Here is an 18,574-nt window from a genome sequence, read left to right as displayed (position 1 = left end):
ATGCTGTTATTACTTTTAGTAGCTCCACATGCCTCACATTAATAGTAAGTGACCCCATCATGTACTTTCTCACATAATGGGTAACATGAGGTTAATGTGAGGGGGTACGATGGGGTTATTTATTAATGTAAGGTATATCGAGGTCCGTTTTAATAAAACCATGTGCTGCAGATTAAAGGGGTTCTCCAGGCTTTTAATATTGATGACCTATCCTCAGGATAGGTCATCAATATCAGATTGGCGGGGGTCCGACACCAGGCGCCTCCGCTGATCAGCTGTATGAAGAGAAGGCGTACGCGTGCCGTCTCCTGTCGCTCTTCCCACTCACTGCTATGTCTATGGCAAGCAGCTGATCGGCAGGGGTGCCGGGTGTTGGACTCTTGCTGATCTGATATTGATGACCTATCCTGAAGATAGGTCATCAATATTAACCTCTTCCGGACACATGACGTACCGGTACGGCATGTTATCCCGCTACTTAAAGGGAGTCTGTCACCTCCATATGGTCATATACAGTGCTTACATGGCTCTGTAGCAAACCTATACAGGATTGTAATGGTACCTTTGTTCTTTTCTTTAGACTTGCACCAGCAGGAAAAACAAAGTTTAATTCATATGCAAATGAGCACTCGCAAGTGCCCAGGGGCGACGTTCAGTGTGTAGGTGCCCAGGCTGCTCTGCCTTCTTTTCACTTTACTCCTCCCCAGCCTCTTCCTTTGCCCGTCCTCCAAGTCTCTTGCCTCATCGATAGGGCAAAGGAAGAGTCTGGGGAGGAGTAAAGTGAGAAGAAGGCAGAGCAGCCTGGGCACCTACACACTGAACGTCGCCCCTGGGCACTTGCGAGTCCTCATTTGCATATGAATTAAACTTCGTTTTTCCTGGGTCCTGTGACCCCCCCGTGTCGGCGATCGCCGCAAACCGCAGGTCAATTCAGACCTGCGGTTTGCGGCTTTTACATGCGGCGGCGGTTGCGGTCTGCGGTGCCATTAGGTCCCCATGCGGCTGTAGGGGGGACCCAATGGCATGGAAGGCAGCGCGATGCCTTCCTGAGGCATCTGCGCTGCATTCTGGTGACGAGTCAATGCATTCCAATACAGCCAATGCATTCCAATACAGAAGTATTGGAATGAATTGTAAAGGAGTGGGACAAAAAATAAAGTGAAATAAAAAGTTGAAAAAATAAAGTTTTCCCCCTAAAAAATTAAGTTTCAAGTAAAAATAAACAAAAACGTAATTTTCCCCAAATAAAGTAAAAAAAAAAAATTGGTAAAGAATAGGGGGCAAAAAAAGTATACATATAAGGTATTGCCGCATCCATATCGACCGGCTCTATAAACATATGACATGACCTAACCCCTCAGATCAACACCATAAAAAATAAAAACTGTGCTAAATAAACTTTTTTTGTCACCCTGCATCACAAAAAGTACAACAGCAAGCGATCAAAAAGGCGTTTGCCCACCAAAATAGTACCAATCTAACCGTCACCTCATCCCGCAAAAAATGAGCCTCTACCCTAAGGCAATCGCCCAAAAAAAAAAAAAAAATATGGAGACACTAAAACATAATTTTTTTTGGTTTTAAAAAAGCTGTTATTGTGTAAAACTTACATAAATAAAAAAAAAACTATACATATTAGGTATCGCCGCATCCGTATCGACCGGCTCTATAAAAATATCACATACCGTAAAAAAATAAAAATAAAAATGGTGTAAAAAAAAGCCATTTTTTGTCACCTTAATCACAAAAAGTGTAAGGGCAAGCGATCAAAAAGTCACACGCACCCCAAAATAGTGCCAATCAAACAGTCATCTCATCCTGCAAAAATCATACCCTACCCAAGATAATCGCCCAAAAACTGAAAAAATTATGGCTCTCAGACTATGGAAACACTAAAACATAATTTATTTTTTGTTTCAAAAAAAGAAATCATTGTGTAAAACTTACTTAAAAAAAAATATTAGGTATCGCCGCGTCCGTGACAACCTGGTCTATAAAAATACCACATGATCTAACCTGTCAGATGAATGGTGGAAATAACAAAAAATAAAAACTGTGCCAACACAGCTATTTATTGTTACCTTGCCTCACAAAAAGTGTAATATAGGGCAACCAAAAATCATATGTACCCTAAAATAGTACCAACAAAAAACTGCCACCTTATTCTGTAGTTACTAAAATGGGATCACTTTTGGAGTTTCTACTCTAGGGGTGCATCAGGGGGGCTTCAAATGGGACATGGTGTCAAAAAACCAGTCCAGCAAAATCTGCCTTCCAAAAACTGTATGGCATTCCTTTCCTTCTGCGCCCTGCCGTGTGCCCGTACAGCGGTTTACGACCACATATGGGGTGTTTCAGGGCCATAAATATTGAGTTTGGTTTGGCTGTTAACCCTTGCTTTGTAACTGGAAAAAAATTATTCAAATAGAAAATCTGCCAAAAAAGTGACATTTTGAAATTGTATCTCTATTTTCCATTAATCCTTGTGGAACACCTAAAGGGTTAACAAAGTTTGTAAAATCAGTTTGGAATACCTTGAGGGGTGTAGTTTCTAGAATGGGGTCACTTTTGGGTGGTTTCTATTATGTAAGCCTCACAAAGTGACTTCAGACCTGAACTGGTCCTTAAGTGGGTTTTTGAAAATTTCAGAAACATTTCAAGATTTGCTTCTAAACTTCTAAGCCTTGTAACATCCACAAAAAATAAAATGTCATTCCCAAAATGATCCAAACATGAAGTAGACATATGGGGAATGTAAAGTAATAACTATTTTTGTAGGTATCACTATGAATTATAGAAGTAGAGAAATTGAAACTTGGAAATTTGCAAATTTGGTATTTTTTTTTTATAAATAAAAATGAATTTTTTTACTCCATTTTGCCAGTGTCATGAAGTACAATATGTGACGAAAAAACAATCTCTGAACGGCCTGGATAAGTCAAAGCGTTTTAAAGTTATCAGCACTGGTCAGATTTGCAAAAAATGGCCTGGTCCTTAAGGTGAAAATGAAGGGGTTAAAAGCCCTGACAACCCCTTTACTAGTAACCCCATCAAGTACCTCCTCACATCTAATGGACAACCTGTGAATAATGTGAGGTACATGATGGGGTTATTTATTATTAATGTGAGGCACATGAAGGTTCAAATTGATGAAACCATGTGCCTCATGTTAATATCAAGTAACTCCATCATGTACCTCACACGCTAACCTCATGTTGTCCATGAGGCACATGGCTTCACAATATTAGTAAGTGACCCCATCAAGCAAGTACCTCCTCACATAATGAGCAATCGATACTCACAAATTAACCCCATGTTGCCAGGCTACATTGAGTTAATGTGTGGGTCTTTTTTTGCTTGGTATTGAGTGTCACAATACTTTTTCTTGGCATTGAAATCAAATTAAAATTCTGGACAACTCTATATCTTGATTATAACATTAGTTTATGTATGTTGTGATTGAAATCTTACAAGGATAGCGTGGCCTAATGCGAGATTCTTTTTTGAAATTTTTTACGATTGAACAGTTTTTCTTTTCCCTTTGTACCAAAGTAGATCGTCTCCTTCTAGATTGTATTTGAGAGTTTGTGTTTTTTTGTCTTCTGCCCCGTCGTTGTGTATCATGTTCTGTAGCTGATAGATGTTTTATCGCCGCACATCACATTGGATAGCGGAGTGTGTATGGCCGTCTTTTGAGTTGTGGGGTCGAACATCTGCTTTCTAGAAGATAACTAGATCTACACCGCTCCACAAAGACATTATTGATGTCTGTATAACTGTATGGAGATATGAACAGACTAATGTCCATGAGTAACTAGAGTTTTTTTTGTGTTTTTTCTGGCTTCTGGTTCTGTTAGTCTGCCTAAATCAGAGCGACACAGAACTTTCCTTTTCCTGCTGTTTCTTTCCTCTTCATACTTGACAGAAACGATGATTGTTGGGATGACCGGGTTCAGAGCTAAACCTGGACATAAGCGCCCCTTCACACATTTACCCTGTATGAGTGGAGCATCCAAGCATTTCTAGCTCCAATGCTCCCCATTGTCACGCAGGACAAGGGCTTTTTCTCAGTATGCTAGGCGGAGGCTTCCGCCTAGCAGTGATCCTGGTGATGTCACCGGCACTAATAGGCGGTCTTAAGCGCAGCCCCAGCCTGTAAAACAGCCTAGGGCAGCGCTAAAGACTGCCCATTTCTGCCGGTGACGTCACCAGGCTACCTGCTAGGCGGAAGTTTTCACCTAGCACACCCATGAGAAGCACGATATGTCACCGGTAGTGAAGAAAAAGGGGAGCATTGGAGCTAGAAATGCTCTGATGCTCCACTCATACATGGTAAATAAGTGAAGGGGAGCTCTGAACCCGGACAACCCCTTTAATACAAGGCTTGCCACTTACTAATGTATGGTGATTGTCCACATTGCTTCCTTTTCTGGTTAGATTTTATTTTTCCCCAGTCGTCTCCATGACACCAAGTCCTGAGATTGACTTCCTTCTGATTGGACTGGAAAAACACAGAGGGGTTAAAAACCCCACCCCCTCCTCACATCGCCAGTGTTTTTCCTGTCTCATCAGGATAGGAAGCAGGAGAGGTACATGGAGCTCTAAGGGGCTCACCTGGTTCTTCCTCCTTCAGGCCGAGGTCGGATCTGCAGGGCAGCTCTCCCTCCTCCCTACGGTTAGGCCCGGGCGCATAACGGTATGCCCCCTGCGAAGATTCCCTCTGCGGCGGCCCAGGAGGGCTTAATGCAGGGGGGAAAAGAAGATACGGCGGATGGGCACTGAGATGTGTCCCGGCAGGCGGGTGACGTCAGACGCCGGGGGCGGAGCAAGCGTCCTGACGTCGTCATCATGCGCCACAGGTCCTGGAAGGTAAAGGACACTATAAAACACCACAGGTCCTGTAGAATGGCGCCCTGCATAGCGCGGCTTCCTCTTTTCGAGGTGCACCCCCGGAAGCGGTCGGGAGTCGAGATGAGTGCCCCCCTCACGCCAGGCTCTGGAACCGAGCCTGCATCAAATCCAGGGACTGTGTGTAAAGAATGTACGTCCAGTGTCGTCAAAGCCGAATCTTCCAGCCTGATTGATGATATTAGGAAAGTAGTTAAAGAGGAGGTTCAGCTGGCCTTATCGGCTAAGGAACCAACTCCCCCAATAATTACTCCTCCTCAAGACACCCGCAGTAATCGGTCACTTAATGTGGATTCGGATTCTGAGGGACTGGTGGTTTCAGACTCCGAGTCGGTACAAAAACACCCCGCATCCTCGGACGAGGAGGGTGAATACAAACGTTTTTTGTTTAATTCAGAGGACATCGACGAGCTTATCAGGGCCATTAGGGCTACTATTCAGATGGAGATGCCAAAAACGCCTAAATCAACCCAACAAGAAATTTTCGGGGGATTAGGAGAAAGGAAAAAAGCAGTTTTTCCAGTACCAGATAGTGTCCAGAAATTGGTACGTTCTGAGTGGGAGAAACCAGACAAGGGATCCTTTATTCCAAGGGGAATTAAAAGGCGCTACCCTTTTAGCCCAGAGGACTGCACTGACTGGGAGACTATACCTAAAGTAGACGCACCAGTAGCCAAGGTGGCAAAATATACGGCTCTACCCTTTGAGGACTCAGCACAGCTGAAAGATCCTCTAGATAGGAAAGCGGAGAGTCTCTTAAGAACCTGGGAGACAACGGCGGCCCTTCTCAAACCAGGTGTCGCCTCAACTTGTGTAGCCAGAACACTAAACTTATGGCTAGAACAATTGGAGATACATCTAGTCAATAAGACACCTCGGGACCAAATTTTGGAGAGCTTGCCTCTGTTAAAGATGGCAACTTCTTTTCTAGCAGACGCAGCAGCAGAAACAGTTAAACTGTCTGCCTGAACAGCTGTTCTATCCAATACAGCGAGACGGGCGTTATGGCTTAAAGCGTGGTCAGGAGACATCACGTCTAAAAATAAATTATTCGCGCTCCCTTTCCACGGTCAATATGTCTTTGGAGAAGACCTAGATAAAATTCTAGAGAATGCGACCAATAAAAAAAGGGGTTTCCCAGAGGAAATGTACAAACAAAAAAGGCAGCCCTTTCGTGACCGATATTTTCAGAAAATAAGAGAGATAAAGGAAAGACCGGTAGGTGGAGCTATGTGAAGGGAGGTAGGGGAAGGAATTTCCTCTTCAACCCAAATAGAGCAGAAACCTCCACCTCCAACACCAAGCAATGACGCCATACCAGTGGGGGGGAAGGCTCAGCTCCTTCCAAAAATCTTGGGAGCACATAACAAGCAGTGCATGGATACTAAATATTATAGAAGAGGGTTACATAATAGAACTACTCTCTCCCCCTCCACAGAAATTTGTCGTAACTACCCTTCCCCCATGTCAAGTTGGTACCTTTTAAAAGACTATATCAAAAACGTATTAAGCTTGGCCGCAATAGAACCCGTCCCAGAAAATCAGATAGGAATGGGATTCTATTCCCGTCTCTTTATTATAAAGAAACCAAACGGGAAATCAAGAGTGATGATAAATTTAAAATACCTAAACAAATATGTGAGATACCAAAAATTAAAAATGGAAACTCTAAAGTCGTCCGTGAAGCTTTTAAAAAAGGATGCAGTGATTGCCACTATAGACTTAAGGGATGCCTACTATCATGTCCCAATACACATGTCATCAAGAAAGTTCCTAAGGTTTGCGATAGAATTAAAGGGACGCATTCAACACTTTCAGTTCAAGTGTCTCCCCTTTGGAATCTCTTCAGCCCCAAGAGTGTTTACAAAGGTAATGGCGGAAGCCATAGCAAACCTGAGACAAAAGGCAATCTGTGTGATCCCTTATCTGGACGACCTGTTAGTAGTTGCAGACAACATAGCTACCCTAGAAATCCATCTCAGGTTAGTTCTGTACCATCTACAGAGCCTAGGTTGGATAATCAATTGGGAAAAATCAGGTTTAATTCCAGACAGACTGAAGATTTTTTTGGGTATAACTTTAAACACAGTTTCCCAAAGATCCTTTCTTCCACCTCAAAAAATAAGTTAACTTCAAACAACTTTGAGGAATTTCAAGAAAGAGAAATTCTGTTCCGTCCAGCAAGCCATGAAAGTATTAGGAAGTCTTTCAGCATGCATCCCAGCAGTGGCCTGGGCACAGTTTCATCTAAGGCCACTCCAAAAATTCATTTTAACCAAATGGAACAGATCACAATCGACTCTAGAGAAACGAATATTCTTAGATCCAAAAGTAAAAAAGTCACTGAATTGGTGGCTCAACGAAACCAACCTAAAGAATGGGATATTTTGGGCACAAGAACTACCCCTAGTAATCACGACGGACGCAAGCCTCCAGGGTTGGGGAGCGGTAGTCCAGGGAAACTCCTACCAGGGAAGATGGAAGAACTACGTAAAACGTCAGTCGGTTGTCAGTGCGTCGTCACGTCCTAATATATTCGGACAATGCTACAGCAGTGGCCTTCATCCAACACCAGGGAGGCACAAGATATCATCCACTGCAGGACCTAGGAAACAAAATTTTCTCCTGGGCAGAGGAGAACATACAGTCTCTTGCAGCGGTACACCTGAAGGGGTCTTTAAACATTCAGGCCGATTACCTGAGTCGCCACACATTAGACCCTGGAGAATGGATGTTAGCCCCGGAAACCTTCCATCTAATCACAAAGAAATGGGGCAGACCGACAGTGGACCTGTTTGCATCCAGGAAGAATCGTCAGTTAAATCAGTTCTTCTCCCTCAACCCCAGGGATCATCCTCTGGCAGTAGACGCCTTCAACCAAAATTGGACAACAAATTTAGTTTACACGTTCCCTCCATTTCCACTTATCCCCAGAGTACTGCAGAAATTTCTGAAAGAGAATTGCACGCTAATTCTGATAACGCCCTCTTGGCCCAAGAGAAGTTGGTTTTCGCTGTTAAGAGCCCTCAGCATAGAAGCCCCTCTCCTTCTACCGCTGAGACCGGACCTTCTAAGTCAGGGGCCTATTACTCACCCAGAGCTAAAAATACTAAAGTTAACAGCCTGGATTCTGAAGAATCCAACTTATTAAAGTTAGGGTTATCCAAGAAAGTAGTGAACACTTTACTCCTGAGTAGGAAACAAAGCACGGATGACAAGTACTTAAAAATATGGGGGAAATTTGCCGAATGGTCAGGAAACTCCGACCGACCAGTTCACGGCCAAAATCCCACTAATACTGGAATTCCTTCAGGAAGGCCTAGATTTAGGGCTATCCCCTAATACCCTTAGGGTCCAGGTATCTGCTCTAGGAGCCCTATATAATACCAAGCTAACAGAGCATCATTGGATAACTAGATTCCTTAAGGCAGCAGATAGGATCAGACCTACGATTAAAAACATGGTATCTCCATGGAATCTTAATACGGTACTGGCGGGCCTAACCTCTGATCCGTTTGAACCTTTGGACACTATCAACATCAAATGGCTTACTGTCAAAACTATTTTCCTGGTGGCAATAACATCTGCCAGAAGAGTCTGTGAGCTACAGGCCTTGTCCATCCAAGAACCGTTTTTTTTCAGTGTTCCAGGACAAATTAGTTCTCAAATTGGATCCGGCATTTCTCCCAAAGGTGGTTTCGACCTTCCATAGGTCACAAGACATTGTTCTTCCTTCGTTTTGTGACAATCCAAAAAATGAACAAGAAATCTCCTACCACACATTAGATGTTCGGAGAGCGGTCCTAAAATACCTGGAAGTTACCAGACAATGGAGAGTAGACAAAAATCTTTTTGTCCAGTTTCAGGTCCCAACAAGGGGAAAAAAGCAGCAAAAAGTTCCATCTCTAGATGGATAAGACTCGCCATCTCCGAAGCAAATAAAGTCCAAGGGAAAGATACCCCTGCTTCTCAAAAAGCACATTCAACAAGAGGCATGGCAGCCTCCTGGGCGGAAAAAGCTTCAGCCTCATTACAACAAATTTGCAGGGCAGCGACCTGGAAAAGAGTTCATACCTTTACGAAACATACCTTTAGATATTTTTGCCAATGATGACCTAAGATTTGGACGTATAGTCCTTTCTGCTGTGGTCTCCCCCTAATAGTATCTTTGATATTTTTCTCAGGACTTGGTGTCATGGAGACGACTGGGGAAAAGAGTATTACACTCACCGGTAATCCGGTTTCCTGGAAGTCTCCATGACACCACATACATCCCACCCTTTTTTTGTTCTGCTATTAGCTATTATCCTTTCATCCTGGGGTTCTTCGTTAAAATACACTGGCGATGTGAGGAGGGGGTGGGGTTTTTAACCTCTCTGTGTTTTTCCTGTCCAATCAGAAGGAAGTCAATCTCAGGACTTGGTGTCATGGAGACTTCCAGGAAACCGGATTACCGGTGAGTGTAATACTCTTTTTTTCCATCACATTATATGCTGCACATTTCCAAGGGTTACGACGACCCTGCAATCCAGCAGCACTTATGCGCACTCCAGCGGTCGACGGTGATGGTGCACATAGGCTGGCGCATTTTCCCATTTCATCAGAAATCAGACGCAGCATCTGGCAGTGTGCTTTGTTGTCTCAGCCTACGATAAATCTGTCCCCTAGTTTTTGCTTTCGCATGTTGGCCACGGTAGCGAGCACCTGCACTTTGATTTCTTATTGCTTGTTGATGCTGGACTGACTTGTTTTTTGCATTGCATCGGTTTGCAACTTTTTGTGTCTAAATGTAGGCGCCAATGGAATTTCTAAGCTGCTCTTGCCAATTTCCAAAAAGGAGGCATGGTATGGGCGGAGACATTGACCCCTGCATATTTACCATAATTTACTCCAGTTTAGACCGGGTTCACATCACCGTTTCCAATCTTCTGATCCATCAGAAAAACAAAGAAAAAAACTGATGCTATATTTTAAGCGTCCTTTATGCACTCTTTGCATATGTTTTAGCCATTTCCATCTGAGATCCGTTATTTTTGATGAAAAAAAAAAATACTTTGCTTGGGACTTTTTTCCGTCTAAAATAACGGGTCGAAAGAACGGAAAAATAGTGACTTAAATGATTATAGAAATCTTTGCCAGCTATGAGCAGGAGCAGATTTCAGTCTAGGCACCCGGAGGATGAGCTTAATATATAAGTCCTTCACCTCGTCACAAATTAGGCGCATCCCCCAATGGCTTAGGAGGGATATCAAAACTGGCGTAAAAATGTCGGTCTCGATAAAGGACTCCCATTGTGTCATTTTACATTGCATGCTGAATTCCACACAAAAATAAAAATAATTGACGAAGTTAAAGCGTTTGTGTCTATCACTAGAATATGCCACCGATGTCAGATAGGTGAGGGTCGAACCTCTGGGACCTGCTCCTATCTAGAGAACGGTACCCATGAAGTAACGCACGAAGTGCATGTGCTTCGCGTATTCCTTTCATATCTATGGGACTGTCGAAAATAGCTGAGCGAGTGTGCACGGCTATTCTCAGAAGTTCCATAGAAATGAGTGGCCAATGCACTGCCCGAGCGCGGCCACCGCTTCATTCTCCTCTGTGGGAGCCCAGCAAGTTCTCGCCTATTTTCGTACCTCCAGTAGAAATGAATAGAGGGTGGCCACACTTGCGCTCTCCTTCACTTTAGGGGGCCCATTCTGAGGAAAGGTGCGGGTTCCATATCCCAGCGATATACCACCAAAGTCTGAGGCTGACAACCTGAGCTAGCCGGAAAAGATAGAAAAATGCGATTCTTCGTTTTGATTTTGACCTGTTTTTAGCGATTGGATTGAAGTTTTGTATGTTTGGAGCCTTTGGCAATTTGGAAAAAGGATATTCACCCTCTAAGTAAGGATATAGAAGGGGATAAAATTCTAAATTGGCACCACCATCATAAAGTACATATAATCTTCTGCAAACTGATTTCTTCTTCTATCCTCAACGCGCTTTACAGAAACCCATTGACGAGAATACATTAATCACTCTTCCTATTATGTGGCGTAAGACATTGGAGGCAGGAGATTGTCAGAAATACGGTAAACTATAAAAAATGAACACGGCAAAGACGTGAGACGGACCTTGAGAGCTATCAACGTGAGCACACTAGCTATAATGCTGCAATGTTCAGTTTAAAGGGACAGTCCAGGATTTAGGAGCTTTCCTCCTTGGAGACATATAATTTTTTTTATCTCCTTTTTCATACCAGCATCTATAGGGCTTTGTTTATTGCTTGTAAGAGAGCGACAACCTCCCGCTCCCCGGTGCAGACGGGCCCTGCAGCCTCTTCCTCTGCCTGTGATGTTGCGCCCATTGATTATATGTTGTTATATGCATCCAATAGCAGGCCACAACGGTGACCAGCCTCGTGGGACTCTGTGTTTTTCCAGGCTCCTGATACTGATGACCTATCTGATAAATATCTGATTGAAGGTCCAACACTTTGCAAGGGGGATGATCAGTTGTTCCCTCCAGTGCTAGACCTAGCACTGTGAATGGAACCGGAAACACGGCGTAGTTCAAAGTGTAGTGGTCGTGCTGGGTTACTGCAGCTATGCTCTTGTTTACTTGAATGCTGCAGTAACCCTGCGCGGCCACTACACTTTGTAGAGAGCTGTGCTTTCCGCTCTATTCACAATGCTAGTTCCACATTCCAATAGCCGTTTTTTTTTTTTCACATGGCTATATAAGGGGTTATTTTTTGTGGGAGAAGATAACTAGACGTCCTTATTCTGTGGGTCAGTATGATTACGGCGATACCAACTTTGTATGGTTTTTATTCTGTTACTTTAAAAAAATTAAAACCTTTTAAAAAAGGCAACATTTTTCTTTGTATCACCATTTTCTGACAGCCATAACTTTTTTTTATATTTTCGATTATGGAGCGGTATGAATTGTAGTTATTTTTTTTTATTATTATTATTTTATTTGTTAAAGGGGGTGAATTTTTATATATAATTTTAATTTTTTTTAAAACTTTTTACTCAGTAACTTCTAGTCGCTTCAGGGGACTGGAACTTGCGATCTCCTGATCATTTGTCCCAGATACCATAATAAAGAACTATCATGGTCTATGTGATTTTCATTGCCTGCCTGTGAATCTGTGCCTTGTGCTCAGCTTCGCAGACAGTTTACCATGACAAGCCTTAGGAACCTTTAGCGGGCCCCAGGATTTCACTGCAGGGGCTCCGATTGGAAGGCAGATGAAGCTCCCTCCCTCTGCCTAACTTTACAGATGCCGCGATCACAATTGAACACTGCATCTGAGGGGTTAAATGCCCGATTTCTACGTCATTGCGGCCGGGTGCCTTCTGTATTCTACAGCTGAGCCTGCTCATGGACGGCATTAGGCATAAGGTTGTGGACCTTTGTGGTGGAGCGGAGTGAGGAGTTGGACAAACCCACCCTCTTGGGCAGACCTGCGAAGTGAAGCATACTTATCTGCTACCCGCTCCTATCCTCCCGGGCCTCGGCTGCTCCTCTGAGCTCTCGGGATGCCAGTCTCGGTTTTGACGCCGCTGTCTGCGGTGGTGACCTGCTCCCCTTGTGTCGTGTCAAATGGTCACCTCTCCAAAGGTACACGACTGGGGTTTTGAAGAAATTGCTAAAACTGGACAAGTCAGTCCCTCTTTTCCTTAGTGCTTGGGGTTCTGGGTGGTACTTCAACGTGGATTACTGTGATAATCGTAAAGCGCTCGGTTACTTATATCTGTAATTGGATCCCTCCATTTGTCTGGATGAGAAAGCATATCTGATAAAGGCTAGGCATATGGACAACTTTTATTTTATTTTTTTAAAGGGGGATTTTCTTTATTACTGAGGTGTGCATATTTTGGCCTAAAATAATTTTTTTCCAATACTGTAAGTCTGCCTTTCCACCCTCATCTGTACTAAACAAAAAAGCTCAGCGGTAGAGATGCCTTTTTGGAAAAATTGTCATCATGTATTTCTCCCTTTTAGCAGCTCAGAAAATAATCTTGCCGCCAGGCTGCTTGTGCTCCGGATAAGTCCTGAGCTCTCTTGTCCTCGTGTCATGATACGTGAGTGATAAGACGACCTCCAGTGGTTTTTTTCTTTGTTCAGAATTTGACGTTTTCTTCTCGCACAATCATTAGGAATGTCATTGCCGTCACCCGCTGACAGACCATATGAGATTTCTGCTCTAAATTCTCAATCCTAATTTTTTTTATTTATTTATTTATTAGGGGAAATGGAAGAAGAAATGGAGAACCCTGAGATGGTGGATTTACCTGAAAAATTAAAGCACCAGTTAAGGCACAGAGAGCTGTTTCTGTCTAGACAGCTGGAGTCTTTACCAGCCACACACATAAGGTGAGCAAGACGCAGGCGAGGGAGGAAGGACATCCGCAGCATAAAATGGCAGAAATATGGATGTGGTAGGGCCTAGAAGTCAGGATGGCTTAGATAAAAATGACTGTTCTCGTCCACAATGCGGACCAGAATAGTACACGTTCTTTAATTTACTGATCTACAAAAATTACACGTGTGTGCATGACCCCATAGAAATGAATGCACACCGATGGGGAAATACGGTCGTGTGCGTGAAGCCGTGGAGAAGACCTCTTGGTAACACATGGAACCACTTGTTGAAAACGTAATAAATGCTTCAATCCTTAGTTCCTTACAATATTTTGTCCGTTGAGTTCAGGGATCAGCAACCTCCAGCTCTGGTGAAACTACAACTCCTAGCATGCTCCCTTCACTTGTATGGGAGTTCTTAAAAAGACTAAGCAGGTGTGCATGCTGGGAGTCGTACTTTGACACCACAGCTGGAGTGCCAAAGGCTGCTGTCTGTGTAGAAGCACAACATCAGGTAGAGCAGCAGTGTAAAGTATGAAGGCTACAAGAGGTAGATGTCGGATTATTTACACGCAGACTAGCTGTACCTGTACAGAGCAGATGTGTGGCCACTGCGACCACCCTCCCATCCATGTATAACCTTGTCCTCTATGTGCCACCCTGTGGTGTAGACTTTACTTGGTTTCTTATAAATGTATATTCTTTGTAAAAGAATGTCATGATTTTTTCAATTCTTAGGGGCAAATGCAGCGTTACACTGCTAAATGAAACAGAGTCCTTAAAATCCTACTTGGAAAGAGAGGTGAGTAGTGCAATAAGTTTATTTTACAGGTTTCACTTCCTTCTTTTAGGTTTACTTGTGTTGTGTGGATGGCTTTTATATATTTTTACACTCTGTTCTGTGCCCGCTCTAATGGTAAACCACAACCACCCCTGCCCCTTCCTATGTACACCTGGCTGCCCCTTCCTATGTACACCTGGCTGCCCCTTCCTATGTACACCTGGCTGCCCCTTCCTATGTACACCTGGCTGCCCCTTCCTATGTGCACCTGGCTGCCCCTTCCTATGTGCACCTGGCTGCCCCTTCCTATGTGCACCTGGCTGCCCCTTCCTATGTGCACCTGGCTGCCCCTTCCTATGTGCACCTGGCTGCCCCTTCCTATGTGCACCTGGCTGCCCCTTCCTATGTGCACCTGGCTGCCCCTTCCTATGTGCACCTGGCTGCCCCTTCCTATGTGCACCTGGCTGCCCCTTCCTATGTGCACCTGGCTGCCCCTTCCTATGTGCACCTGGCTGCCCCTTCCTATGTGCACCTGGCTGCCCCTTCCTATGTGCACCTGGCTGCCCCTTCCTATGTGCACCTGGCTGCCCCTTCCTATGTGCACCTGGCTGCCCCTTCCTATGTACACCTGGCTGCCCCTTCCTTAATGCCCGCAGCACGATCTGCCACCGACAAACAATGATTATTAAACCTGCTGACAGATTCCAATTACCTAATGAATGAGCATTTGCTCGTCCATCGGGTAATCGGGGTCAGTATTACACTGCCGGCTCATCACTATATTAAACCAGGTATACTGTATGGTATGGTTCCTACTGATTAAAATGATACACGTCTTGTGAAAATTGACAGCAACAGACTTTTATTCTTTATGCAAATGAGGGCTTTGGTGCACTGAGGGCAGGGCCTAACCCCTTGGTGCACCTTGGCTCCTCAACTTCCCAGTGCTGTATTTTTATTTTTTTTTCTCAAATGCCACAACCGATTTTGACAATCAGCAGGATCGACCTTTTCAAGAAGTATGTCAGGTTTAGGCTACTTTCACGTCTGTGCCACAGAGATCCAGCCGCCTGATCCGGTAAAAATGGTGAGAATCGGACGGACACAAACCGCAGCATACACAGGATTCTTGCTGGAGTGCAGCCGATCTTAATGTGGGCATTCCCATTACATCCGGAGAATTCTGGCAGGTTGTTCAGGCTGTTCTCTGCCTAAATAGGGCTGATCAGGACCGGACTATCTATCCCCTTCCTTACCAGATGCATTTTCTTTTTTCTTTTTTTTTATATTTATGTCCCCTTTCCATAGTGATCTTTTTGCCAATAGGGAGATATTTAGCTTCTGATCATCGAGGATAGAAGCTGTGTGTGGTGGTATATTGCTTTCTTCACACTGTGCACCCCCATAAGTTCTTACAAGACCTCTGGGGGACATTTAACATGACCTTTTTATTTCGTACATTGCTGATTACTCCTGTAGCTGGAGCAGACATACAGGTATCAGTCCTAGCTCTTGTAGATACCCGACCCTCGGCGACCATATGATCACTAGGACTGTAGCTGGCAGTGGCATTGCTGATTGCTGCCTTCTCTATGGGGAGCCCAGTTGTTAATGACGGCCTGCTTCCCGCTCCCACAGCTGTACAATTGGCGTTAACTGCTGCTAACAGGAACGCCGTTGCAGAGATAAGTGCGCACCACTAGGACCCTTACGGTCCATGGGTGGTCTGCAAGTGGTTAAGGGAACTGCTTTATATGTTCTTTGTTTTTTTTCCCCTCTTACCACACTTATTCTTTTTTTTTCTTTTGCAGGATTTTTTCTTTTACTCCTTAGTGTATGATCCTCAGCAGAAAACATTGTTGGCAGATAAAGGAGAAATACGTGTGGGCAACAGATACCAAGCTGACATTACAGATCTGCTAGAAGAAGGTAATAATCGCTTCTGTATGACATTGTGTCTGGCCTAAATTCTTCCTCTGATGTCTAGACTTTAATGCTGGTTATTCTGCAGCTGAACAGTTTTAGGTTTTACAGTAACATAGCTCGATTGACAAAGTTAGGGCTCATTCACACGACCGTTGGTTGTTTTGCGGTCCGCCAAACACAGGTAATGGCCATGTGCATGCCTCATTTTGTGGAAAGTAACCGCCAGCCCCTAATAGAACTGTCCTATCATTGTCCGAAAAAAGTGCTGCCCGCATAATTTATGGCCCCATCGAAGTGAATGGGTCTGCATTCAACCCGAAGAAAAAAAAAATGTGGATCAGATGCGGACTAAAAATGCTGTAGCCTACTGGCGGCTCTCACGAAAACTGTACATTAGCCGGCAATAGTTATTGTGAATATATGGATACAGATATAACATTGTCAGATACGATGACTGCGATCATCCTGATGGACAAGGATAACCAACATTACAGGAATGTTTTCATATATAATATTATTGTTTTTCTTCACAGGCGTAGAAGATGGTAGAGACCAAGCTTTCCTTGAGACAAAAGTTTGGGAGGCAAGCAACCCCCTTACAGATAAACAGATAGACCAGTTTTTAGTAGTAGCACGGTAAGAAGGCAATGAAATATATATATATCTACACAATTTGTCCTGTCATATACTTCTATTAATCTCTATTAATTTGGTCGTGATAGTGAGGGGTCCTAGTCCTTAGATTGATGGGTACCATGACGAGAATGAAGCACTCGCACTGAGCGCTCTCTCCTTGCTGCAGGAGATGGACTGGAGACTGTCTCCTAGACTGTCCTCAGAAGCAACGAAAGAGAGCACTCTGAGTGCTTCTTTCTTCTCGTTCTAGTGATCACGGCGTCTCCGCATTTGGATCGCCCCGATCAGATCCTTTTAAAATATATCACTATGAAATAAGAAAAGTGTTTTTTTGTTTTTAAAGCACAGGGATGCTTTAAAGGGTTTGGTCAACCTGTAGGGACTTTTTCTGCCAGACCCATGGTGGGAATCGTAGTTACATGATCCTTGCTGCTGGGTTCTGGCTCAGTCGCTCCACCTCAGGCTCCACAAGCTGAAATCAAAGGATGTTAGACAAGACGCTGTGCGGAGTATGCCTGCAGCAACCCTCTTGGGGTACAGTGCCATTTCGTCCCTCACCCCGAGCTGTTTGCTGTGTTTTAGGATTTTCCTGACAAATACACTCTTCAATAATCAAGTGATTCCCATTATTTTTATATGGTTATGTATTAACCCCTTTCCGACATATGACGTAATAGTACGTCATGGCGGCAAGTGACTCGCCGCATTTTGACGTACTATTACGTCATGGTGATCGGGCGGGCACCGGAGCGGTGCGCGCCTGTTCACTGCAGGGGCCCGGCAGTCCCTGATAGGAAAAAACACACACACATTGTGTATCACCGCTTCCGTAACAAACAGCTCTATAAATATATCACGTGATCCACCCTGTCCGATTAAACACCATAAAAAAAAAAAAAACGGTCAAAAAAAGCCGTTTTTGTCACCTTACATAACAGAAAGTGCAACACCAAGCGATCAAAAAGGCGTATGTCCCACAAAATAGTACCAAACAAACCGTCACCTCATCCCGCAAAAAATTAGCCCATACATAAGACAATCGGTCAAAAAAAAAACAAAAAACTATGGCTTTTTCAAAAATGCTTTATTATGTAAAACTGAAACAAAGAAAGAAAGTAGACATATTTGGTATCACCATGTCCGTTTAACAACCTGCTCTATAAAAATAGCGCATGATCTAACCTGTCTGATGAATGTTGTAAAAAAAAAAAAATTGTGCCAAAACAGCCATTTTTGGTTACCTTGAACTTAATATAGAGCAATTAAAAATCATATGTACCCCAAAATATTGCCAATAAAACTGGCACCTTATCCTGTAGTTTGCAAAATGAGGTCTCTTTTGGGGAGTTTCTACTGTAGGGGTGCATCAGGGGGGCTTCAAATGGGACATGGGGTCTAAAAACCAGTCCAGCTAAATCTGCCTTCCAAAAACCGTATGGCGTTCCTTTCCTTCTGCGCCCTGCCGTGTGCCCGTGCATCAGTTTACGACCACATGTGGGGTGTTTCTGTAAACTGCAGAATCAGGGTAATAAATATTGGGTTTTGTTTGGCTGTTAACCCTCGATGTGTTAAAGAAAAAAATGGATTAAGATGGAAAATCTGCCAAAAAAGTGAAATTTAGAAATGTAATCTCCTTTTTCCTGTAATTCTTGTGGAACACCTAAAGGGTTAACAAAGTTTTTAAAATCAGTTTTGAGTAACTTGAGGGGTGTAGTTTCTACAATGGGGTCAATTATGGGGGGTTTCTATTATGTAAGCCTCACAAAGTGACTTCAGACCTGAACTGGTCCTTGAAAAGTGGGTTTTAAAATGTTAAGAATTGCTTCGAAAATTCGAAGCCTTCTAACGTCCTTAAAAAAATAAAATGACATTTACAAAATGATGCCAACATAAAGTAGACATATGGGGAATGTTAAGTAATAAATATTTTGAGGTATCACTTTCTGTTTTAAAAGCAGAGAA

The 18,574-nt window shown here is 43.6% G+C and overlaps 1 protein-coding gene across 6 annotated transcripts in view; it reads left to right on the top strand.

The window, feature by feature from the left end:
• MTA1 (metastasis associated 1) overlaps window positions 1–18,574 on the top strand; it is a 114,886-nt gene that overhangs the window by 28,448 nt on the left and 67,864 nt on the right. For all 6 annotated transcript variants that reach the window (XM_040412835.1, XM_040412834.1, XM_040412838.1 and 3 more), the window contains exons 4-7: window positions 13,155–13,281; window positions 14,008–14,071; window positions 15,862–15,979; window positions 16,510–16,612. In XM_040412835.1, the coding sequence (XP_040268769.1) occupies window positions 13,155–13,281; window positions 14,008–14,071; window positions 15,862–15,979; window positions 16,510–16,612 (412 nt within the window). The remainder of the gene's footprint in view (window positions 1–13,154; window positions 13,282–14,007; window positions 14,072–15,861; window positions 15,980–16,509; window positions 16,613–18,574) is intronic.

The sequence above is a fragment of the Bufo bufo genome, chromosome 11, assembly GCF_905171765.1.
Source record: "Bufo bufo chromosome 11, aBufBuf1.1, whole genome shotgun sequence".
In the NCBI taxonomy this organism is placed as follows: domain Eukaryota; kingdom Metazoa; phylum Chordata; class Amphibia; order Anura; family Bufonidae; genus Bufo; species Bufo bufo.
This window is presented reverse-complemented; position numbering and strand designations above follow the sequence as displayed.